The 26,074-nt window shown below is 37.9% G+C and overlaps 1 protein-coding gene across 1 annotated transcript in view; it reads left to right on the top strand.

Annotated features, from left to right (window-relative positions):
• Positions 1-2,204: 2,204 nt before the first annotated feature.
• The window catches only part of LOC127044538 (ATP-dependent translocase ABCB1-like), a 66,733-nt gene continuing 42,863 nt past the window's right edge, over positions 2,205-26,074 (top strand). The window contains exons 1-8 of the mRNA XM_050939532.1: positions 2,205-2,303; positions 2,870-2,967; positions 7,370-7,424; positions 10,404-10,566; positions 14,035-14,083; positions 22,305-22,496; positions 23,478-23,649; positions 24,733-24,857. Of these exons, the coding sequence (XP_050795489.1) occupies positions 2,876-2,967; positions 7,370-7,424; positions 10,404-10,566; positions 14,035-14,083; positions 22,305-22,496; positions 23,478-23,649; positions 24,733-24,857 (848 nt within the window). The 5' untranslated portion in view covers positions 2,205-2,303; positions 2,870-2,875. The remainder of the gene's footprint in view (positions 2,304-2,869; positions 2,968-7,369; positions 7,425-10,403; positions 10,567-14,034; positions 14,084-22,304; positions 22,497-23,477; positions 23,650-24,732; positions 24,858-26,074) is intronic.

Here is a 26,074-nt window from a genome sequence, read left to right as displayed (position 1 = left end):
AATGTGCTGGCAAGAATACTGTGTGAGACCATATCAAAAGCTTCACTAAAGTCAAGATGTATCACGTCCACCTCTTTCCTCATATTCACAGAGCCAGTTATCTCATCATAGAAGGCGATCATGTTGGTCAGACATGACTTGCCCTTGGTGAATCCATGTTGACTATTCCTGACCACCTTCCTCTCCTTCAAGAGCTTCAAAATGGTTTCCTCAAGGATGATGATTTTTCCAGGGACTGAGGTGAGGCTGACTGGACTGTATGTGCATACAGGAAGTTGTAGAGCTGTTGAAGTAACAAATCAAACCCTGAAATGAAAGTAGCCAGGTTGCTATAGTTATTCAGATTATTTATACTAAGCTTCAAAATGAGCAAATCAGAGGAGACTATATCATGAATTAAACTAGATTATGTTATTTAGCTGTGTGATCCAGTGTCTCACAAAGTATCTCTGCTAGGCTTCCTCCTTTGGACCAGATCATGGTCTGCTGTTGTGTGACTCAGGCAAGGGAGGATATGCTCCTTGTGTTATACCAATTATACTTAGACCAGTAAAAACCAGCAGGATCTTATTAAAGGGGATAAGACATTTGTCACATTTATTGTCAATACCATAATAAAATAAAAGATAACAGCAAACAATGTTGTTTGGCTACTTATTCCTATGATTACTTATAGGAATAAGTAACTACAGTAGATCTGTCAATTGCTTTATATATATATATATATATATATATATATATATATATATATATATATATATATATATATATCTCCATTCACACAATCATTCATACAGGTTCTATATAGATATTATAGTTACCAGCCTAAAGTTGCTTGTGACAGAATACTGGCCAGGTACCCTGTACACAAGAGTGGAGCCGAGTCCAGGTCAGGTGCACCTGATGCTCCTGGAGGCTGGCAGCAGAACCATAGACTCAAAGTCCTCAGTCTTTAGAGTCCAGTTTTATAGGGATTTTTCCCTATGTTAGTTCATGGGAGTTGTTTCATTCTGCTGTTACTTGATCAATCAGCAGGTGGCTGGCTCCATTCTGTCAGATGTTTTTAGGTGCTTGGGGTGGATTCCAGTTCACCCTCCGGGGGTCATCTGGTTGATGCCACTTGACACCTTCTTCGCCGACACTGAATTTTTCAGGCTGATAACTCCCTAACCATTCATTCATTCATTTAAACTAGGCACTCATTCACATACACTCTTTATCTTTTGGGGTGTTAAACTAGGCACTCATTCACATACACTTTTTATCTTTAGATAAAAATGAATTTACAGAGGTGGGGGTCTCTATTTGTAGTAATTATACAGTTTTGCCTGAGGCATAGGGTCAATTGACGGCTTGCGCCTTGAGTCAATGACCCAATTTAGCAGGTTACAGAGTCAATTGACAGCTCCCGGGCTGAGTCAATTGACCAATTTAGCACTACAAAGTTTCACTTAGAGAACAGGCACTTAGAGTCTATTGACATTTAACAAGTTTTATACAAAGTATCTCTTTGGCTTCGCACAGACACAGCTATTTCTAACAAGAAATCATTACAAATTTACTTCTAACATAAACCTTAAGCTATAAAGTATCAATTAACAATAAATCAATAAATCATCCCAAATTTACTTCTAACATAAACCTTAAGTTCTAAAGTATAAACCTTAAGTTCTAAAGTATTAATTAACAATAAATCAATAACATAAACCATGTTTAATATAAACCTTTAAATATCCCCACACTTGGTGCAAAAGAACTGTGCCTTCTGGTGCAAATCACCCTAATGGGGACAAGGACAAGGTAGGGTAATCCTGTCTCTCCTACCTACCATGGTTCAGGCTGTTATAGTAGGTTCACTCCCACTAAGGAAGAATTTCTCCTGGAGCATCTCTTGGAGCTGTGCTATTCTGCACCATCCCTAAGACAGTGGGGAAGCAGTCCTGAGAATTAACAGGCTAATAAAGTCCTCAGTAAATAGCGAGGATTTTCCTCATGGTGGGATATTAGGGGATTTTTCAGAGTTGTTTACATGAGTGAAAGTAACCCAGGAGTTCATTCAAGACTTTGTTAAACAGGGTGGAGTTAAGAGCACACACACATTTACCTCACTGGGCTAGGCAAGGTCGAAAGGGAATGGTAAAACCTGGCAAACATCAACTATTGAAAGCTTTTTCATCGTTACAGTTTAATCAGGATGAGTAAAGTCCAGCCCTGTCACATGTCTCTAACTACAGTAGACCTGTCAATTGCTTTATAGCCTTCCAGAAAAGGAGAAGAAAGGGTAACGAAGAACAGTTCTAACGGTAAGTCAGTACATTTATTTTTATTTGAGAGATATTTAACAAAATTCAACGATATGTAAAAAGGAAAAAAAATCCAAAGTAACTGCAGGATCCTTTAAATAAACACATCATATTGCTGTTTGTTTTATAACTATGATAAATTACAGAAAAAATAAATGCTTTGAAATGATAGACTCAGAAGGATCTTGCAAATACGAATACATGTGTATACACACATAAGCATATGTATTGATTTCCATGGGGAGTTCTGCTGAAAAACTGAAGGCAGAATATGATCCTGGTTTTAAACGAAATATCACCTAGATATTTTTCCTGAGCTTAATAGCTGTATGTTCTCTCAGTTAAATGCTAGTTTATATTTAAATTTTCTGAGATGCTTCATTTCCTAAATAGATTAACATGGGTTCTGAAGATAAATGAAGCTTAAAAACTGAAGGCAGAATATGATGCCGGTTTCAAATAAAATGTCATCAACATATTTATCCTCAGCTTAAAAGCTGTATGTTCTCTCAATTAAGTGCTGACTTATAACTACAATTTTCTGTGATGCTTCATTTCCTAAATAGATTAAAATGGGGTCTAAAAATGAAAGAATGTCTGATGCAAATGGAAGAGCTGATGATGTTGCTGTACCAGACCAGGATTGTGAATCCAAAGGCAAATGGTAAATATTTTAATCTATTTTAGAATATTTTTAACATGTTAACATTTTAATATATTTAAGTTCAGATTTTACCTTGAAATACATTTTACATTAATTACAAACTTTTCCCATGAACAAAATTCTTTTGAAATCTACTATCTTTCAAATATAAATAAAATATTTAGCAGCTTATTAGGCTCCTATTGAATTCATCAGGTCTGAGAAAGTCTGTCCCACTAGCAGACTTGGGCCAGCAACACTGACTGAGCCTTTCACTGGGGCAATGGGATAGAGACAGAAAATTCTGTCATCTTGCTCCTTGTTCTTTCCCATTAAGAGAGGAGTGGCAGTTATATCTATTATACTTCATTAAAAGGCATATCTAAAATAGTGCTAGAACTGAAGCTGGAATAGATAATGGACAGCTAAAGCACATATGCCTGAAAGTTAAGTAGGAATTATGGCTTTTTAGTAGGGGTGACTAAAGCCTGGTCTATTCCTAAAACTTAGGTCTACCTAGCTATGTTGCTAAAAGGTGTGAAAAATTAACACCCCTGAGAGACATAGTTAAGCAGCCTAAGCCCCAATGTAGACACTGCTAGGCTGAAGAATTCTTCTGTCAAACTAGCTACCACCTTTTGATGGCATGGATTTACTAAAGCAATGGATAAACCCACGCTGGTAATGTAGATGTACCCCAGGGCCAAAGACAGTTTTCTATACCCTGAACACCATTCATCAGTCTATCTCATATAGTAGTGAACTGTGTCAGGAATTGATTCTGTGAGTTCTGTCCCCCTCCCTATTTAGAAAATTGAACAGTGCCTCAACTCATGGCTTCCCATACCATATAACAGGATCACTATAAGACATGAATCCTCATAAATATGTTAGAGGTAGGGGATTGAGTACAGCCTGAAGGGAGATTCTGAGAATCAGGAAGTTTCATGGCACAAGCTGGAGAGAAGCCTGATATGGGTGTGTTCGGGGCTGGCTCCAGGCACCAGTGCAGCAAGCAGGTGCCTGGGGCGGCCAATGAAGAAGGGTGGCACATCCAGCTCTTTGGCGGCAATTCAGCGGTGGGTCCCTCTCTGAGGGAAGGACCTGACGCTGAAGTCCTGCCGATCATGCCGCTTTGGGTGGCAAAAACCCTGGAGCTGGCCCTGGGTGTGTGCAACTATTACTTTGCAAAGTGCTACATAAAACCTAGGATCACCATTGACAATGTTAAAGGGGAAAAACTCAGCAAAATTTGATCTTTCATCTGGACCTTCCTGGGCATCCCTGAGGCTATAGGTCTCCTGCAAAATCTATGAACAGGGCCGGCTCCAGGCACCAGCTCAGCAAGCAGATGCTTGGGACAGCCAAGGGGAAGGGGCGGCGCGTCAGGCTCTTTGGCAGCAATTCGGCGGCAGGTCCCTCAGTCCCTCTCGGAGGGAAGGACCTGCCACCGAATTGTGACCGAAGAAGAAAGCGGCATGGTGGAGCTGCCACTGATTGCGATTGTGGCTTTTTTTTTTCTGCTGCTGGGGGTGACAAAAACCCTGGAGCTGGCCCTGTCCATGAAATACTTTGACTTTCTGCCTTTGCTATCGTAACATCTAAATAAGTCTAATAGGCTTTGACTGCAAAGTGTGGGATTTTTTTCAGCAAAATCTCTAGAGAGGTAGGGGCCTTTTCTTGGATTCTTTGGTGGAGGATTCCAGAATGGATCACTGACCATACAAAGAGAAAGAATCATATCACTGGAGTTCATCTTCCTCCTATTTCACACTAAGGAAGCACATTTCCTGACTACATTGGATGAAGACAGTCCCTAAAATTTTATAGTACTTTGTTGCTCTCCTTGACTTCTGAACATGGGTATCCAGTCATTCATTAGCATTAGTACTTACTGAGTGATACATCTAAGAAGTCAGTAACACTGAGAGAAAAAACTGTCACAATTCTGATTATATGGTAAACACAAGGTATGAGGATTGTCAGCTAAAATTTTCTCTCCTCCCCCCGAGTTTTGTCCTTGATGGATGACTTTATAGAGTCAAGGTGTGTAAGAGTAATATATTTTATTGGACCAACTTCTGTTGGTGGGAGAGAGAAGTTTTCGAGCCACAGAGTGCCCTTCTTCAGGTCTGGGAAAGGTACCTCATCCACCTTGGTTTTCTAATATCCGGGACCTACATTGCTAAAACTACACTGCATACAACAATGGATTACTTTATAGTCTGTTTACTGTTGCAAAGAAGGCAACATCTACTAACATACTCAATTTAATTTGTATTGGAACGTGATGTAACTCAGACACTTACTACAGCAACAGAAGGGTTTTTTCTGTCACCATAGTAAATCCACCACTCCAAGAGGAGGCAGCTAGGTCAATGGAATAATTCTTCTGTCGACCTACTGGTGTCTAGGGGCTTAGGTCAGCTTAATTATATCATACAGGTTGTGAAATTTTTCGTAACCCTGAGTGACGTAGCTAAGCCAACCTAACTTTTTAGTTTAGACCAGCACTCAGGAAAAGACAAACTAATACAAAGCTGTATAATGCTGGAACTATTGCCATATTTTCAACTAGATATTAATTAGGTATCAGTGCTCAATGGCTATATACATTTTTCTAATTTTTAGAAGTATTTATTAAAGGGAAGTTATGGTGAGGCTTTAACTGAGGTTAAACATGTAGGTGGAGTTCATAAGCTATTGTTACTGCGTGATCTGCAAGTGCTGTTAGCTGCATTGCACAAATATGGTCATCTTTTTTTTTATTTACATCTGCTCAGAAAGCTGCAACTATTTATTTTGGATATAGACCTTGCTACTGTAACTCATGACTGTATCACATCATTATTGTAACACTATAATACTATCATAAAACCTTATCTACACTAAGGAATTTTAGAAAAAAATTTCCTGGTGCTATGATTCACCAGTGGGAGTGCTCCAGTAGACAAAGCTGTGGCAGCTTTTGGTGTTTTGCCACTGTGTCAGTACAGCTTGCACAGATCTGATTGCATGATTGGGACTAAGTGTGGATTTCTCACTTTATTTCATAAAATAACTACAGCTGGAGTTTCTGGGGTGAATGACCAGTATAATGCCCCATGGACACCAGATTGTGTTGCAATAATGTTAAAAGTGAAATAACTCCAGATAAGTTACAATAATAGAATCATAGAAGTCTAGGACTGGAAGGGAACACAAGAGGGAAACTTCCCTGCATACTGTGCACATTTTTTCTGTGTTTGTGTCCGTATACTTTTCCATTAGGTTGTACTCAATATGTAACCATCACAATAGATTAAACTTTGCCCCTCCAACTTTTAATTCTCCCTTCCCCTCCCCCATAGACTCCTCCTTTCCTTGGTAACAGTTTCTACTCAGCCACTTGCTTTCTTCAAAATCAGGCCTCAAGTCCTGCAAACTGATCTGTGCAGGAGGACCCTTACACTGTGATAAAGAAAATGAACCCCATGCCCCAAAGCCAGGTCTTGATTAAGCTGCTAAAGATTACATCAAGACCATAGGCCTCAATCATACTAACATATAGAATATAAGAAAATAATCATTATTAACAAGCCTGAGGCTAACTCTCTGAGAAACAATTTTAGCTGATGTATGATATATTAATAGCAATTGTTTTCAGCAAATGTTTTTAGCAGATGTCATGTATTAGCCAAATAAGGTAATGACGGATGTGTAAGCTTATATGATAATTTGCGGTTTTAAACTTTAAAAGCACAAGGTATCACTGATGTAAGGGAGAGCGACTTACCCCTTGCTAAGGGACTTGTCGTCTCTCCGTGCGTACGCATGTATTCTCTGATTAATCAATAAAGGAGCCTCAGGCTGTCTGATCAACTCAACACGGTGGTGGTCATTTTCCACGACAACTGACAGTCATACTGAAGTGAATGGGGCTCCACATAGGCATAAAGATTCTTCTGTATGGCCCAGTTTGTGGGCTGAGTCCTAAATTCTTTTTTGATCTCTACAATACTCTCACCTTTGGGTCAGCTTGGAGACAGCATAATCTACATGTTTGTCAAAAGTATGGATTCAGTAAGAAATCAAGATATATAGACTAACCAAGCTATTTCAAAAGATTACCAGGAGTTACTATTAGTGAGTTTCTGTAATCTAGCAAATTAACCAAAAATGTTAATTTCCTTTCAAATGAACTTTTGGAGAAGTACCATGTTGATGTTCTTTAATATACTTGGAGGTTTCTTAAACACATTGCGGACAATATTTACAGAAATAAACTAAGACTAATCTGCAAATCGTCTTCATTTTATGTTCTTATATCTCCTACATTCTTGTTTAATTTTGTTTAGATTTAACTGTATTACTACTTTAAATGTTAGAGTTGCAGTTAAATATTTTCTCTTTACAATATATTAAAATAATCATTCATATTCAGCAGTGAGGACAAAAAGAAGACAAAGAAACCTAATGTGGTCAGCCCATTAACAATGGTAAGAGATATGCTATAGATATATTCAAGTTTAATAATGAACTTTAAACAATGTTTTTTAATGTTTCAAGTCTTACTGATAAGGCCTGATCTACATTTCTGGTATACTTGTGTGGATACAGTTTATACCAGCCAAACTGTGCTTTTGGCTGTATAGTGTATTCCACACACAGCTCTCCCCCACAAGTAAAGTAAGTTGTACTGGCAAAAATGCAATGTTACCAGTATAACTGCATCTACCTAGGAGATTTTGCTGGCAGAGCTGTGTTAGTCACCCCCTGCACTCCTAGTTCCAGCACCTATGACACCGACCAACATAGCTATGCTGACAAAAGTTTGTAGTGTAGACCTGGCCTTCAAAGTTTTACCTGCATTACTATGTCATTTAGGGGTATTATACTTTACCAACAAACTTATATCAGTAAAAACACTAATGTGGATGCAGTTATACCAGTATAAAGGTGCCTTATACTAGTATAGTTTAATTTGGTTCCTGAACTAGAATAAACTATACCAGTATAAGTATTTTAATACCAGTATAACTGGGTTCTTTTGCTGCTGTAACTATACTACTATAGCTAAAGTGGCAAAACTTTGGGGTTTTTTTTTTTGCTGCCGTAAATATACTGGTGTAGTTAAACACCTCTGAGGACAAGCCTACGCTACAGACTTTTACTGGTATAGTAATGTCAGTTACAGGTGAGCTTTTTTTGATATTTCTTTATCAGTAAAAGTTGTACCGTAGATGCAGTTATACTGACATTAAAGTGTTTTTGCCGCAATAGCTTATTTCACTTGGAGAACTGGTGTAAACGATACCAACAAAAGCACTTTTTTTGACAATATAAGCTGTGTTTACAGTAGGAGGGTTTGCTAGTATAGTTATACCAGCAAACTTTTTCTAGTATACATCTGGCATAAGTATAGACAACCCCCTAATAACAGAGAGATTTTTATACTGGTCACTCCAGCCAGGATGAAATCTTTGCTTTTAACTCATTCTTTTGTGCTTAGGTATATTAGATATATTTTGTGCATGTGGTATGTTAATGTTAATTACTACTGTTTAGATTCTAATAGGGTAACAAATGTTGGCATCCATGAACAATAGCAGAGATTTATAGGAAAGTCCACAGAGTTATTGCATTAATGTTCAATAAGTGGCTTATGAGCATCCTCAAGCAACCACAAACTTTTCTATGCTCTCCCTTCTGCTATGTATGAGTTGCAATATCTAGGCATTTTGTGATTAAATTAAAAACAAAAGATGAAGTATGATTATCTCTCATTTTTGGCTTTTAGATAAAAGGACTCTTATCCCCTTCACTCTGGATTTGCTGATTTTTGTGGTTTCTTGTCAGCTCCTGTATTCAGCATAATTTTTAGTTAATTATTTTTAACAAGGTAGCTGAAGTACATTGAGAGCTCAAATACCAGAGAGAATGATTCTCTTTATATTGCAAAATGCCAGCCAAATTTTGTCCTCAAGGTCTAACGTCTGTTGATTTCAATGGCAGTTTAAGGGTGAAATTGTCTCTGTATCAAGAACCACACTATTCTAAATAGGAAATATTCTGTGCAGTAGGTACTACTTAATATTATTCAGTATTATTCTAACTGCACAAAATCCCACTAGACATCTTGTTCATTTTAATTGGATGATGCATACTAATATGATATATGCAATCATATTAATGAATCTCTAGCTCAAGGTGCAGCATTAACAATGAGCGTGCTTCTTTACTTTGTTAAAACAGTACAATTACAGTGACTCCAGCGTTTTTACTGAAGTGGAGTGGCATGGAGAATCAGACCTAGTGCTCTTCTTACATGTAGAACCTGGCCCAAAGTTGAGTGAAGTCCACATGCTTTTGATAATGCCTATAATATATCAGGAAATACTTTTTTTCTTAGCATCACATTGAAATTTGTATTGCATGAGGACTTCATATAGTAAAATTAGTAAGGGATGCTCTATACAGAGTTTATTACTGCTTTCATTATACTGATTTAGAAAGTGAAATCTAGTGTTTTGGGTGCTTTTACCTTATACTATACAGATTTCACGGAGGGGAGACCAGTGTTTCTCAAATTGGTGGTCTTGACCCAAAAGATAGTTGTGGGGTCACAAGGTTATTTTAGGGGGGTTGCAGTATTGCCATCCTTACTTCTGCGCTGCCTTCAGAGCTGGGAGACTGGAGAGCATCAGCTGTTGGCTGGGCACCCAGCTCTAAAGGCAGCGTACTATCAGCAGCAGTGCAAAAATAAGGGTAGCAATACCATACCATGTCACCCTTACTTCTGTGTTGTTGCCTTCAGAGCTCGGCAGCTGGAGAGTGGTGGCTGCTGACTGAAGGCCCACATCTGCAGACAGCAGCGCAGAAGTAAGGGTGGCAATACCATATGATGCCATCCATACTTTTGCACTGCTGGTGGCAGCTCTGCCTTCAGAGCTGGGATCCCGGGCAGCAGCCACCACTCTCCAACTGCCCAGCTCTGAAGGCAGAACTACTGCCAGCAGCAGCAGTGCAGAAGTAAGAGTACAGTACCACAACCCCCCCACACACATAACCTTGTGACCCTGCCACAACTATTTTTAGGGTCAGGACCCCTACAATTACAACACTGTGACATTTCAGATTTAAATAGGTGAAATCATGAAATTTATGATTTTTAAAATCCTATGATCATGAAATTGACCAAAATGGACTGAATTTGGTAGGGCCCTAGGTATAAAGATGCTTATATCAGTATGGTTTATTTCTATAACTTTACATTATTTTTGTCAATTTAAATGTTAATCAGATAGAGTGGAATGATATCAAAACTATGCATATACAAGACTTAAGCTCTTCTGACTTTTTGTTATTTTAACTGTGCATTCCTAATGTTGTGTTAGCCCTTTTTAATGCATGAAATTAGAGAAGTTTTCAGCAATGAAGGTGTTCCCATTTTCACATGAAGGTGTTCCTATTTTCAGTTTCGGTACTCTGATTGGTTGGATAAATTACTAATGGTGCTTGGCTCTGCCATGGCAATCCTTCATGGTGCAGCTCTCCCAGTCATGATGATAATTTTTGGAGATATGACGGATAGCTTTGTTACTCCAGGAAACATATCTTATCCAGGTAAGAATGGTCCTCGTTTTAAATTGGTAACGTTAGAATACAGCTTGTATGGAGAGAATAATTGTCTGCATTACAATAAAAACAGGAAGGAATGGCAGCTTATCCTCTGGGTAATGAATCCAATGGAGTCAGCTTGCTCCTAATGACTGAGCCAAATTAATCTGTGGCCCATTTATTACAGAGGAGATATACCAGAGGTTAATTTTGTCCCCTGTTTCCAGGCCTTCTTAAAATATTAAAAGCACTCATTAACAGTTATACTGATTTCTGCAGAGCTGGTACTTCTTTTGAAATGTCACAGAAGTGAAAATGTCCTGTGACACTGAATGTGGACTTGAGGGAAGAAAAAGGTGGATGAATGTGAAATTGTGAGATGAGGTATATGAAAAAGAGAACAGGAAAAATACATAAACAATATCTCAAAAATAAGAGGCAATTTGAAAGTCACAATAATTACAGAGATATTAATAAACAAATGATTAAATCATGTATTAAAGTCTTACCCAGTAATGGCAAACCACCAGGCAAGCATGATACTCAATGTTATTTATTTATTAAATATAAATATTTTAATATTGAAATATAAATTTTCATGTGGTTATAGATAAACTAAAGGACAGAGTCCCTGCCCCAAAGACTTTACAATGTAAGGTTCAATTCTCCAAGTATGGGCTCCTATGACCTTCCTTTTTAGGGACAAAGAAAACCTTAGTCCCTAATATCTTTGTTAGAAAAAGAAGCACTCTGGTTTAAATATGTGGGCTTTTTCCCCCGGGAACAAAATGGAATTGATTACAGAGAACACACCTTCAGTGCACTTAAATACGAAGTGCTAAGGCTGAAGTCCGTTCATATTCACATAATGAGAAAGGTTTTCAGGAAATAAAAGAAAAGGATCATTCTCTCCTATAATTATTGTACCTCTTATGAGAACAGAAAAATGCCTTTTATATTGGTCTAAGGGAGAAAACTTGACAGATCCTTTGGTTTTTTTTCATTGATCTCTTCTATGTCCTCTTTTCGCTCTGATCAGAGTCCTGTAGACAATTCAGCTAAAAATATCTAATCTCCTCCTGCTAGCCTCAGTTAGATCTTACCAATTTACTTTGAATCCCTTTTCAGTCTTTCTGGAAACCGTCACTTATTTCACCTAGCCTTTGCTAGGGGGTGACTAGACTACTAACTTTACCTGCACTTAGAATTTCCTAAACTTCTCCAAAGACTTATGTTCTCTCTCTCATTATTTGTTTAGAACTATCCTTCCAGGCAAACAGTTAAGGCACAGAGGGTTGGATGTTATTACACTGAAGTGTAAGAGATGGCTTGTAAGATTTGTGGGACTAGACCTTGGGATTGCTGACAGCCCCCCATTGTGACAGAGAGGACATACTAAGCCAACACCAGGGAACACTGGGGAGATTAGGCCCTGCAGGAAGTACTGCACAAAGGATCCAGACTGACAGTACCCTGCAGACCTCTGATTGGCCAAGCACACTATTTAACCTTAGAGTGTGGCCTAAGACAATCACACAAATTTCTAGTCTGCTGTGACTCCTGACCACACCTTGCTTTCTACCTTCCAGTCTCTATTGACTCTGACTCTTGCCTCCTGATTCTAGCCTGGTACTATCTCTGGTCTCCAACCCAGCCTGACTCTTGCCTATTGACCTTGGCGCTGGTGCTTACAGTGATCCCCACTCACTGACTACTGTCTTGTGGCCATTGTTGATGTATGGAAACCAGCCAGCTATGACTGCTTTGCCAGACTACCTATGCCCCAGACCGTTACATGGTTTCACTATTTCTGATGCAGAGAGATGTAAAATTATGTATCCTTTCACTACCTGCACCCTGGGGAATATTAATATTGAGCTGTTACTATTTCTGACTTGCCTTCGGATTTCTATTTAGAGGAGTATAAAACTTTACTTTATAACCCATCCACGAATGATGCTGAGGGGATGAAGTGAATCAATTTGCTTTTTGGCAGACCTGGTCATGCCTTTCCTGAGCCAGAACCACTTTTATTTTTTAACCTGTGCTGGCCCGCTAGAGCTTCCCTGGTACAACAGTGACAATAGTGACTTTGTGCAGTTGTAATTTCATTTCCTGATAGGCTTTACGCTGTTGAGGCCATGCAGTTTAAAAATAACACGAGTAAGTATATGAAGGAGACATATGATATCTCACTAACTTTGTTCCTTTCCTCTTCTAGCATCTTGTTTGAAGTTGTACAGTAGCAGACTTCTTCAGTCACACTCAAAACACACATGTTGAAGCCTATATTATATTTTGTGTTCTTGAGTACTTAATGAATTCGTGCATTCATTGGTGATTATTTTCCAAAACATGCTTCTTTGTTTTCCTCACAAGCCTCATCCCACATGCTATACCCAGAATGAAAGGAAATGTTTCATGATACCGGGGAAAAGATTAAAAGATTTACAATTCTTGTGTATATGTCAGAGCTTCAAACCATTATATCTCTTTCTCAATAGATGCTTTCCACTTTTTAATTAGTTATTGTGGAAAACAAGTCTTGTAACAGTCTTTTTTAATTTGGAATTTTGTGCTGTAAAGTACGCATGCACAATTCATGATGTTTAAGATCTAAATTTAACAAAGTAAGCACATTGGCAATGCTTATTTCATAATTATGATAATAAATAAGGCTGCAGTAGAACTAATTTCAATCATAATTGTAATTTTTTTTGCTTTTCATTGCACTAAGCATCTCAACATGCTTGAAATATGTTAATTAATAAAGGCTTATACAACACTTACCGGTAGGTGTTAGAAATAATATTATCCCCCTATTGGAAATGGGGAAAGTGAGGTAAAGTCATGTTAAGCTACGGTCACCAAGCAAATCAGTGATGAAGCCAAGAGAATGATTCAGATCACTTGCTTCTCACCAGTGTGCTTTAGCAACTACACTTCTTTCATATCCTTAATTAACAATAATTAGTTGAATAAAAACGTAGTCACCTAACAAATCAGACAATAGCTTTAACTACCATCACTATGTTCTCACATAGACTGAAGGTTCTACACTCATAAATCCAGTGGCAGCATATGGACCTATATTTGCAAAGTGATTAAAGGTACTTCTTGATCTGTATAAATATAATGTATTGATAATACTAATAAAGTCAGTGTACATTCTAGAATGAATATAATAGGCAAAATTCTGATATCAGCTAGACTTGTGTAACTCTGGAGTAAGTGACAGCAGAATTTAGCTTTATATTGTAATTGCCATTGTTGCATTATAGGTACAAGCCTGCACTTTTGGCCTGAAAACCTAATCATACAACTTGTTATATATCCTGAATTCCCATTGAAGTCAACGGAGGCCTAGGGTACTTTGCTCTTCTCAGGATTTGCTCAGCACCTTGAAGGATTAGGAGTTTAAACTGCAAAGTTATTAAAGCATGCTTTAGTACACGTTTTTAACAAAAACTTCTTATGTTTTTCTTTAAGGGGCTATTTCTTTTAATCCTTATCAGAAACTTGAAGAACAAATGACCAGGTAATTAGTAATTGTTAATTATCTTCAGGATTGCCTTTCTTTTAGGCAGTGGTAGAGGTCTCTGGTCAAACCATTATTTCCCTAAAGGTAATTTTATATTTAAACCTATGGAATAAACAGCTAGTGAGTTAGATACATGTCAGTCAAAGTGTTACATACAGCTAGAGGGTTACACTCTTTGTTACTTGTGCTCTCCTAGTACACTGGGCACACCCAGAGCTCCTTGCATTCCTCCATTCCCACTCCTCCCTTTCCCAGCACCCTCTTATCCCCTTCTACTTCAGGAACACCCTGCAAATCCCTCCTCCCCCCCACCCAGATTGGGAGGATTAACGGAGCTAAAATGAGAGCTATTATAAACTGGAATGTGTTCATAGCTGTCATGTACAGGTTCCTTGATTTAGCTAGTTTATAGACAATGACATAGGTAGTTGAAGTTGCTAGCTCTGCTAACTTGATGCCAAGGACTCTGTGCACGCCCTCTGATCCCTAACTGCCTCCCTAATTTCTCCCTTTTGGTTTTCATCAGAGGCAATAGGATTCTGCCCACTGATGCCTAGAACATTCTGTTTGCAACTGATCAGATACATCATTCAAAAGTTAATTGTGTTATATCCAAACATGCTAGCAAAGAAATGCTATCTAACTGAATGTAAGGCTTCACATGTTCAGCCAATTAAACAGCAGCTTTCAAATAATTCTTCATCTTCTGGTGTAAAAAAATTAAAATAATGGATGAAGACCATAGTTTTTCACCTCCATGACTGTTCCTCCTTATTTATGTCCATAATAAGGTGGCAGAACTCTTCTTTTTCTCAGACCCTTTTATGCCTGTGGTAGACTCCTACATAAAGCTGCTGACTCATTGCAGCAAATGTAACTTGTTAACTGTGGCCTACTAGGGAGGTAGGACAAAGGAGTTACTAGGCAGAAACATTGGAGACAGTCAAACTTAGAAAGGAAATTTAAGCATATGTTTCTGAATGATCAACAATGCTGAATTCCAGGAAGGGGTAGTGTTTGGATGTTAAATCAAGGTCACAGTGCTCTGCTCAGGATGTTGTAGGGACTCAGCCCATTCCAATGACATCGTCCCAGTGAAAGAAAAATTTTATATACATTTTCTATTTATAAACTCTTATAAAATACCATATAAAAACAAAGATAAGATAAGGCTTGTCAAATGAGTATGCAAGCATGTTACAGACATGCCAAGGGATAGCAAAGGTGTTGTCAATGCTAGAAGTATTCAATATAGTCAAAACTGCAGAGTAGAAATCTTCTTTTCAATAGATAGCATCCATAATGTGTAGTGTTTACCTGCAATATTTAATTTAGATATTTATAGAGTACTAATCTCTGTAGTACCTAGCTATTTATTGATACTGTATGGGGCTAATTTGTCAGTAGAAAAGATTCCCTAAAACTATTCTTGTCTACAGGGGTAACAACCGACTAAGTGCTAACTCTCATGAATGAACCGAAAAATGTTCTTACTAGTTAACCATTATACTTCTCTTTGTTTCTTTAAAACCATCTGGGGCCCTGATCCAAGCCCATTGAAGTCAACAGAAAGACACCTACTGACTTCAGTGAAGTCTATATAAAGCTTTAGCAAAGAAGCTATCACTGTACAAACTATCACTGTAGCTCAGAGAACCAAAAAACATAGGTCAGGGCCAATCGTAGTTCTAAAAACATAAGAACATAAGAACAGCCATGCTGGGACAGAACAGAGGTCCATCTAGCCCAGTATCCTATCTTCCAGCAGTGACCAATGCCAGGTGCCCCAAAAGGAATGAACGCAGCAGTTAATCAGCAAGTGATTCATCCCCTGTTGCCCATTCCCAGCTTCTGGCAAAGAGAGGCTAGGGACATCAGCCCTGCCCATTGTGGCTAATACCCATAGATGGACTTTCCTCCATGAATTTATCGAGTTCTTTTTTTAACCTTGTTGTAGTCTTGGCCTTCACAACATTATCTGGCAAAGAGTTCCACAGGTTGACTATGTGTTATGTGAAGAAATACTTCCTTTTGTTTGTTTTAAACTTGCTGCCTAATAATTTCATTTGGTGACCCCTAGTCCTTGTGTTATGAGAAGAAGTAAATAATACTTTCTTACCTACTTTCTCCACACCAGTCTCGATTTTATCGACCTCTATTATATCCTCCCTTAGCTGTCTCTTTTCCAAGCTGAAAAGTCCCAGTTTTACTAATTACTCCTCATGTGGAAGCAGTTCCATGCTCCTAATCATTTTTGTTGCCCTTTTCTGTGCCTTTTCCAATTCCAGTATATCTTCTTTGAGATGGGGCGACCACATCTGCACGCAGTATTCAAAATGTGGGTGTAACATGGATTTATATAGAGGCAATATGGTATTTTCTGTCTTATTAGCTATCCCCTTCTTAATGATTCCTAACATTGTGTTAGCTTTTTTGACTGCCACTGCACATTGAGTAGCTGTTTTCAGAGAACTATCTACAATGACTCCAAGATCTTTCTTGAGTGGTAACAGCTAATTTAGACCCCATCATTTTATATGTATAGTTGGGATTATGTTTTCCAATGTGCATTATTTTACATTTATCAACATTTAATTTCATCTGCCATTTTGTTGCCCACAAAGTTCTCTGGGCAAGTAATTTTCCCCATTCTTTTACTCTAGAAGATTATGAACCAAAAGAATCACTAGTGCATTTTTTTGTGATTATAATAAATCACATCCTGGTAACTGCCCCTAAAACAGGCTGGATAAGCATGGAGAAGTAAATAGAAATTAAATAATAAGAAAGAGGTAGCAGGATCACAGAGTTGAGTTGGGGAGATAGGCTGTCATCAGGAAAGAAGTGCTGTTGGGCTTTCATAAGATAATGGCTTTTATAAGGCTGTCCTTAGTGGAGTAAGAAATAGACCAGTTACTGAAAGTGATTGTTTGGTTTATGTTATGTTTAATGTGGTTAAATAAAAGTTTAGCATGCTTTTAAACCCAGAAGTTGGACACATAGTTAGTTGATGGGTTTGAAGAGATCTGAAGAGTTCTAAATAGTTAGGAAAAGATAGATCTGAAGAGATCTAAATAGTTAGGAAAAGAAGCCAGGATTGCCTGATATTTACAGACAAGTGTCCTGAGTGGAAGATTGGAATGGTGAAAGGGCTATAGTAGTGACCCAGAGACAACAGTGTTGAACAAGGTGAGTGCCCAGGAAGGGACAGGTCATGACAATTTAAAGTTAAGATAGAATAAAAATAAAGTAGAGATTGAAAATCCTATAGTTCAGGATTTATAAAGGAAATCGTATAGGAATCCTATACTTCATTAAAAAAAACCTACTAAATTATGGGTGGTAAGATTATATTTTCCTATGCATAGTTTATTCCATAATTGTCCATTATAAGGTTCTTGCACCTTCCTCAGAAGCATCAGGTACTGCCTGCTGTCAGAGATAGGATGTGGAAATAGGTGGACCACAGGTTTGAGTCAGTGTAGCAATTCCTATATTTCTATGATCTTTTATTCCTTCTTTCTTTTCATCCAACTCTCATTTTCTTTTCTTTCTCCTCCCCCTGCTCTTTTTGGGTTCTCCTTCTTCTCTTTTTCCCCTTTCCATTTTTCCTTGCCCTTGCCTTTCCCTTTCAAAAACCAAAATTTCTCTTTTCTCCCTCCTTTACAGGAGTCAACCTTTCCCCTGAGGATTGTGGCCCTACCTACTTCCGTTGTCTTTCACAGGCCTCACCCATGTACTGTATGACCAACATGCCTAGGTTTGCCTCTGAAACTAATTTATCATCAGAGATTATGATGTTAAATTCTAGTCCCTATTATACATTAAACACAATTTACAAGAACAGAAATTAACATAAAAATTACATGGATGAATTCAGGAATTGGGTTCTAAAAATGCACACATTATGTTTCTTGCTCAAATAATAATTATACCTAAAATCCAGCTTTCACCCAGAACATTTGTTGTTGAATAGTTAATTCACAGTGCAATGTGCAATTAACTTTCACCAATGATTCTACCAAAATAAATTTGATCAATAAGGAATTTCACACATAATTGAATTCACTTTAAGGATTGTCATAAAAAAAATCCTATAATACTTGCAGTTGAATTTTAAAGATTCTTTATATAGACACAAGGTGAATGACGTAATATCTTTTATTGGACCAACTTCTGTTGGTGAGAGCAATCAACTTTTGAGATTACAGAATTCTTCTTCAGGTCTTAATATCCTGTGACCAACCCAACTACAACAACACTGCAAGCTGATTCATTATAATTTTACAGTGTTTAAGGTGATTGAAGGTCAACATTTAGCTAATCATTCAGCTTTAAGTTAGCCATTAACCTATTTTTATAGTTCAGTTTAGATATGATTAATTTCATAAATTATGAAATCTCAAAGTAAATTGAGTTGTGTCATGCAACAGTGGGAAAAAATCATAGTCACTTTCTTCTAAAGTGGGACAAAGCACTTTATTAGAATATGGAAAACAGAATTATCATCAAAGCTACTCTGTTTCTTTTTGTACTTCACTGCCGAGGTTTTGCTTACAACTTTCCTAATCCCCGTCCTGTCTGGCTTCCAATTCAGGCTACAGCTTTAAAGAAACAGTACACATAATTTACATATCTATAGGTGTGGGAGGATCCAAATGGCTTTTATCTTTATTTTGTAATTATTCATCTTTATGTAAATGTACTAATCTGGAAATGAAATTTGGCATGTGCCTCACACAAAGAAAGATTAGCTGTAATTTCCTATTGTTTTATGGCTATGGCACATGGAATAGTATTGAATAAAATTAAAATTAAAATACATGTTATGAATATACATATGAGCTAGAGGAATTTGCTGAACTTTAAATTACACTGCTCTACAGCCAAAATGATTCTGAAATAAATGTAGTCAAACTTTACTAATTCTGGGTCACTGAGAACGAAAATGATGCTTAAAATTGTTGATTGGCTCTAGTTTCAAGATATGCTATTGGGTCAGTATATACAACCCTTGACTTGGAAATGGCGGAGGATAAGTGAGTTATAAAGGGAAGGGATCTCAATTTAAACCAGAAATGACTAAAATACATCTTTGACTGGATCTATGAATAAATCTATGACTGGGTTTGGACAGCACTTGCTTTTTAGGCAAAACAATGAATGATGCAATCTGAAGCTGGTATTGCATCATACATGATATGAATTGCATCATGTTATTCCTAGAAGTCATGGATGTTCCGTGACCGTCAAAAGGATCTTGTCCCATTCTTCTTCATGGAAGGTGATCTTGTAGCCTGCAACAACATGATGGTGTGATGGCAGCCCTCAACATGGTTCACGATCCAGATGAGTGGAGACTGTTCATTGATTCATCGAAGACGAGTCTTAAAGCTGTTTTGCTGCATAATGGCAATGTTTTGCCAACAATTCCAGTTGGTCATGCAGTCCATATGAAGGAAACCTATGACAACATGAAACAACTTTTGAGGTTGTCATAAACAGATAGCTAAGGGTTAATGTCTCTTTCACCTAAAGCACCTGACCAGAGGACCAATCAGGAAACAGGATTTTTTCAACTCTGGGTGGAGGGTTTTTTGTGTGTGAGTCTTTTGTTCTTGGTCGTCTGTCTGAATCTCTCTCAGCTATGAGGAGGATTTTTCTATGTCCCGCTTTCTAATCTTATGTTTCCAAGTTGTGAGTACGAAGTTGGGTTTTTGTTTTGTATTTACATGTCTATAGTTGCTGGAGTGCTTTAAATTGTATTCTTTTTAAATAAGGCTGTTTATTCATATTTCTGTTAAGCAATTGACCCTGTATTTGTCACCTTAATACAGAGAGACCAATTGTATGTATTTTTCTTTCTTTTTTATATAAAGCTTTCTTTTAAGACCTGTTGAAGTTTTTCTTTAGTGAGGGACTTCAGGGAAATTGAGTCTGTACTCACCAGGGAATTGGTGGGAGGAAGAAGTCAGAGGAAAACCTGTGTGTGTTAGGTGTACTAGCCTGACTTTGCATTCCCTCTGGGTGAGGGGGAAAGAGAGATTAACTCTCGGTAATTCTGTTCTCCAGGCTGGGAACGGGGAGGGTGGAATCCCTCTGTTTAGATTCACGGAGGTTGCTTCTGTGTATCTCTCCAGGAACACTTGGGGGGGGGGAAGGGAAAAGGTTTATTTCCCTTTGTTGTGAGACTCAAGGGATTTGGGTCTTGGGGTCCCCAGGGAAGGTTTTTGGGGGGACCAGAGTGCCCCAAAACACTCTAATTTTTTGGGTGGTGGCAGCAGTACCAGGTCCAAGCTGGTAACTAAGCTTGGAGGTTTTCATGCTAACCCCCATATTTTGGACGCTAAGGTCCAAATCTAGGACTAAGTTATGACAGAGGTGCATAAACTATGACCAACATCAGTGGCAGCTTTGTGGTGATTTGAAGGTTGTTGCTCTCTTGCTTGGTCTGAAGACTGGATACACAAAGTACTGCTGTTTTCTCTGCGAATGGGATAGTCATGCAAGAGATTCCCACTACATCAAGAAAGATTGGCCACTCTGACAATCATTGGAGCCTGGGAGGAAAAGTGTTCAGCATCCACTACTTGTTGAATCAAGGAAGATTTTGTTACCACCCTTACATATCAAGCTGGCTCTGATGAAAAACTTTGTTAAGGCCATTGACAAAACACAAGCAGCTTTGAACTACCTCCGTGGAAAATTTCCAAGGTTAAGTGAAGCTAAGATAAAGGAAAGTGTCTTTATTGGTCCTCAGATTTGTGAACTTCTTCGAGATGATGCATTTGACCATGCACTGCGTGGCAAGGAAAAGACGGCATGGAAAGCCTACCAGTTAGTGGCAATAAATTTTCTCGGAAACAACAAGGCAAACAACTACAGGTTGTTGGTGGAAAACCTCCTCAAGGCATACAAAAGCTTTGGTTGCAACATGTCACTAAAGATACATTTTTTGCACTCTCATCTAGATTTTTTTCCACCAAACTGCGGAGCAGTGAGCGACGAGCACAGTGAGCGATTTCACCAGGACATTGCAACAATGGAGAAACGCTGTCAGGGCAAATGGAGCCCATCAGTGCTTGCAGACTATTGCTGGACAGTGACAAGAGATGCTCCATTTAATGAATGTAAGAGACAAGCCAAGAAGTGACAAGTAGACACTGAATAGGACTAAACTATGTACATAATAGTTTTTTGCCTTTTGTTTCATAATAAATTTTATTTATATAATCCTTTTGCTGATTTTTTAAAGTGTTACATAAACAGGACAGGTGAAATATTATCATGTAAAGCAACCATAAACACATGAAAAGACCTAGGTTTACAATTTATGATTAAAACTCTACTATCTACACAATATACATAGTCATAAAATGTAAAAACTTAAATATCTTAGAAACAGTAGCCAATCAGTTGTTTTAATTGTCATATTTGAATTCAGCACATCAAAATACATAATAAATAGCACATTTTATCTCTGAAGCAGACGACTTCTCAAAAATTGTAGACCAGTGTTATCATAATAAAATGGAATTCCCCATTAGGAATTTATTGAAATCTACCTGCAACAAAGGTTTATTTAATCTTTTTTTTTGTCCTGTATGTGTGGAGGATCATGTTGATTGAACTGAATTAGCTATATAGAAGAGGGGGTTTTTTGTTTGTTTTTTTTAACTTCGGGAATACATACTCATTTTAAAACTAAATTACTTTAAAGTTCTCTCACTGATGAGTAAATGAAATTGTGTATAACTAGTAAAGGATGATGACAGTCAAACATGAAATATAATTTCAATTACGTTATCCTTGCTGCTTCAATAGGTTCAGAATAGGATTTTCAAATTCCACCCTTTACCTTTCTTCATTATTAGCAGTATAGTACTTCCACAGTAAAGTATACTCGAAGTAAGTTTTCTACCCATATGTCAGGAGTCTCTGAGCTATCCATTCTTAGATAAAAAAGTATAGGTTTTCAGGTAACTTGTGGAGGTTACACATTTAGGTGGACAGATATGAAATATGGTTCTAAAAGGACCTACTGAAAAATATTAGCAACACTGAAGAGAGGAAAAAAATTCAGATAGTGTCCAAAGAATATTCTATATTAGTTTACTTATGTATGTAAAGTACTGAAGTTAAAATCTATACCTAAAAGACTTGTTTGGGGTGAAAAAAAATCCAATTTAAATGATCTCTGCAATTTTGTTCCTTTCAGGTATGCATACTATTATTCTGGACTAGGAGCTGGTGTTCTATTTGCAGCCTACATGCAAGTTGCATTTTGGACACTGGCAGCTGGCCGGCAAATTAAGAAAATCAGACAACATTTTTTCCACTCAATAATGCGACAGGAAATTGGGTGGTTTGATGTGAATGATGTTGGGGAACTGAACACTCGACTTATAGAGTAAGTATATTTTTAACTATCAGTTGTGATATTCCCTTCACAACAGTGTTTCTTTACCTTATTAAACATATGTATGAGCTATATTAAAATATCTTCAAAATCCTTATATGAAAATCTAGTGAATTTATTATCTACATGTTGAAATGTACAACATGAAGAGCCCTGCAGACTGGACTCCTTTACTCTACCAAAGAACAGGGATGTCACAGCAGTGTCCATGCCAGCATTCTCATGCTGCCAGGGCAATTAAATCCTATCCTGAGGGATCATTACCAAGAAGGAAAAATATAGTTCAGTTTTCATGCACATTGAGGCTCTGAGCTAACAAGATGCTGAATAATTCTGGCAAAAGGTCAGGCAACCTCAACTCCCAATCACTTTCCTCTGCTCACATGAAAGGAACCGTCCTGTCTTTCCTGGGACCCACTGGAGAACTTTCAAATGAGTCCAATATATGCATGTAGGAGATGACACGGAATGGATAGATTGGGTCCAGCATGGGCAGTCTAGGATGACCTTTAACCCTGTTGGAGGTCATTTGGAAAAGGTTACATTACATTTTCCATGGGGAATGTCTAGTTGTCCAAGGTTGAATTATATTTTCTCCTCAGGAGAGCTGTCCTGGAAGCAGCTGTTGACAAAGATTGGAAAGAGGAATTGAGGGACCTTACAGCCAGTGTGTGCCTCCACACAGTTGTCCATGTTCCTCAAGTTAATCCTCCAAGATTTGCATGTAAAGTTTAAGATAATAATTCTGAGTCTACAGGGTTTTCTTCCCTGGCCTCCTCCCATGTGTGTTTCTGTTGGATGAAACATTTGTGACCTATGTTAGGTGTGGATACAAAGTGTGTTGTATCTAAATTAATCTGCACTTAGAGCTTTTAGAAAATGTGACAGAATTGACGAAGTGTACTGCATCAATAAAAAAAGCTTTTGTATTTTCCACTTTCCTCAACACTTTGGATGCAATTTGTTTTTTAGTGATGTGTCCAAAATTAATGAAGGAATTGGTGACAAAATTGGAATGCTCCTTCAGTCACTAGCTACATTTCTCACAGGATTTATAGTTGGTTTCACAAGAGGATGGAAATTAACCCTTGTAATACTGGCAATCAGTCCTGTCCTGGGACTCTCAGCTGCTCTCTGGGCAAAGGTGGGTGAAAGCTGTGAATTTTCTGAGATGTAAAATTACACTAAAGTGTCCTGTTTCAAGTGAGTGAGCCTCTTAATTTCCTCACTAAGAGTCATAGTACATTTAATTCCTTAGGGCTGTTAAAAAAAATCATAGTTTTAGACTTGTCTACACACAGAAGTTAAATTACAGAACTATACCTATACTGGCATAATTAAAGTGATACAATAGATAACGTGTCCCTAGTGTGGACACAATTTTACTGATGTAACAGTGGTTATATTGGTATAGCTTATTCCTGTATGGGAAAGGGAAGAAGCCATACCACTATAAGGCACCCTTACAACCATATAACTGTGTACACAGTAGGGGTTGTATCAGTGTAACTATATTGGTAAAAACTCACACACTTTACCAAAATGGTTATACAGGTACAAAAACTTTTAGTCCAAACCTTAGTCTCAGAAATAGACTTTTTTCCCAGATTTGTTATTGCTTTTTGCTGGGATTTTCAAAGGGGCCTAACAAAGTTAGGTCCCTAACTATCATTGAATTTCAGTGGGAGTTGAGTCCGTTGATCCCTTTGGCTCGTGAAAATCCCAATCTTTGGATACATATGGAAAATAGAATCATATAAATGTAGGACTGGAAGGGACCTTGATAAATCATCTAATCTAGTCCAGATGTTCCTAGCTGCTGTGTGGCCCCTTACAGACTGTAGCCAACTGCCATAAACTACTAACCTACCTGGGATCAGAATGGTGCAGATCTGCCCTGAGAATCAAACAGGGAGCCATAACCAGTTCACTATGAGCCACCCACACATACACTTATGCTCTGAGTGAAAGCAGAAAATCTAGGTCTCAGTTTTGGATAGACGCTAACACTAAAATTTAATTTTTATATTATTGATGTATTCTTTATTTCTTATAATAAGCAGTTTGGCCCATTCTATGGTATTTAAGCAAAAGGCTTATTTTCTGATAAATGGCATTAAAATGCATTTTTGGAAAGAGGAAACTATGGTGAAAAGACATAAATAACATGCTCAAGCTGATTCAATTTTTCTTCGAACAAATATTAAAATATTTTCCTTTTATACAGGTACTCTCTGCATTCACTGACAAAGAGCTAACCGCATATGCAAAAGCAGGAGCTGTTGCAGACGAAGTTCTGGCAGCAATTCGGACAGTTATTGCTTTTGGAGGACAGGAAAAAGAAATCAAAAGGTCAGAAAAATGTTTTCATTCATCAGCTAGTTAAACTCTCAGTTTAAATGTTTTGAATTATTCTTGTATCTGCACTGCTGAAAGTTTGTTACCCAGGCGCTGACAAAACTGGTTCCTTGGTGAAAGTGATCTTCAAATAAAGCTAGAGCACTATTGTACTCAGTGCATTTTGGGAGTAATTAAGACAGGAAGTTGCCTAATAAGAATATTCTCTTTTACAGGTTTTATTGTAAGCTGAATAATGATTATTTATTTTTCCAGAGCCTCACAAAACAAAGACATGGTCAGTACTCCAAAGGGTGTACAATCTAATTTCAATATCAATACAATAAGCAACAGACAAAATAGACATATAAACAGACAAAGATGGGGGATGGGGAAAGAAAAGACAAGGGTAACACTAATAAGATTATGTGGTTACTCGATAAGCCATGGCATGTACACATCTTGATAGTTCCATTAAGTTAGGTTCATTTATTCTTATTGCATTATGGAACAGCATTCCTGTCATTTGTCCTGACCTTTTTATATAAAGATGACCATCAGAGCCACAAAACTTGGCAGGAACTCTCCACTGTCTGTGATTGCTGAAGGTGAGAGGGGCCATACAACTCATCTCAGCACCTTTCTTAGAGTGCACATCACCATAGTATGTGAGTGCACCTCATCAGTACTCTCTTACTCATCCACAGAGTTTTTTCTTCCAGCTTCTGGTACTTGGCACTATGTGCCCTAAAGCAAGTCACTTAGAATCATAGAATCACAGAATATCAGGGTTGGAAGCGACCTCAGGAGATCATCTAGTCCAAGTCCCTGCTCAAAGAAGGACCTAATCTCCAAATAAATCATCCCAGCCAGGGCTTTGTCAAGCCTGACCTTAAAAACTTCTAAGGAAGGAGATTCCACTACCTCCCTATGTAACCTATTCCAGAGCTTCACCACCCTCCTAATGAAAAAGTTTTTCCTAATATCAAACCTAAACCTTCCCCACTACAACTTGAGACCATTACTCTTTGTTCTGTCATCTGCTACCACTGAGAACAGTCTCGATCCATCCTCTTTGGGACCCCTTTCAGGTAGTTGAAAGCAGCTATCAAATCCCCCCTCATTCTTCTCTTCTGCAGACTAAATAATCCCAGATCCGTCAGCCTCTCCTCATAAATCATGTGCTCCAATCCTCTAATCCTTTTTATTGCTATCTGCTGGACTCCTTCCAA

This window comes from Gopherus flavomarginatus, chromosome 2 (genome assembly GCF_025201925.1).
Source record: "Gopherus flavomarginatus isolate rGopFla2 chromosome 2, rGopFla2.mat.asm, whole genome shotgun sequence".
NCBI classification, from domain to species: domain Eukaryota; kingdom Metazoa; phylum Chordata; order Testudines; family Testudinidae; genus Gopherus; species Gopherus flavomarginatus.
Note: the sequence above shows the minus strand (reverse complement) of the source record. Positions and strands in the feature narration are given on the sequence as shown.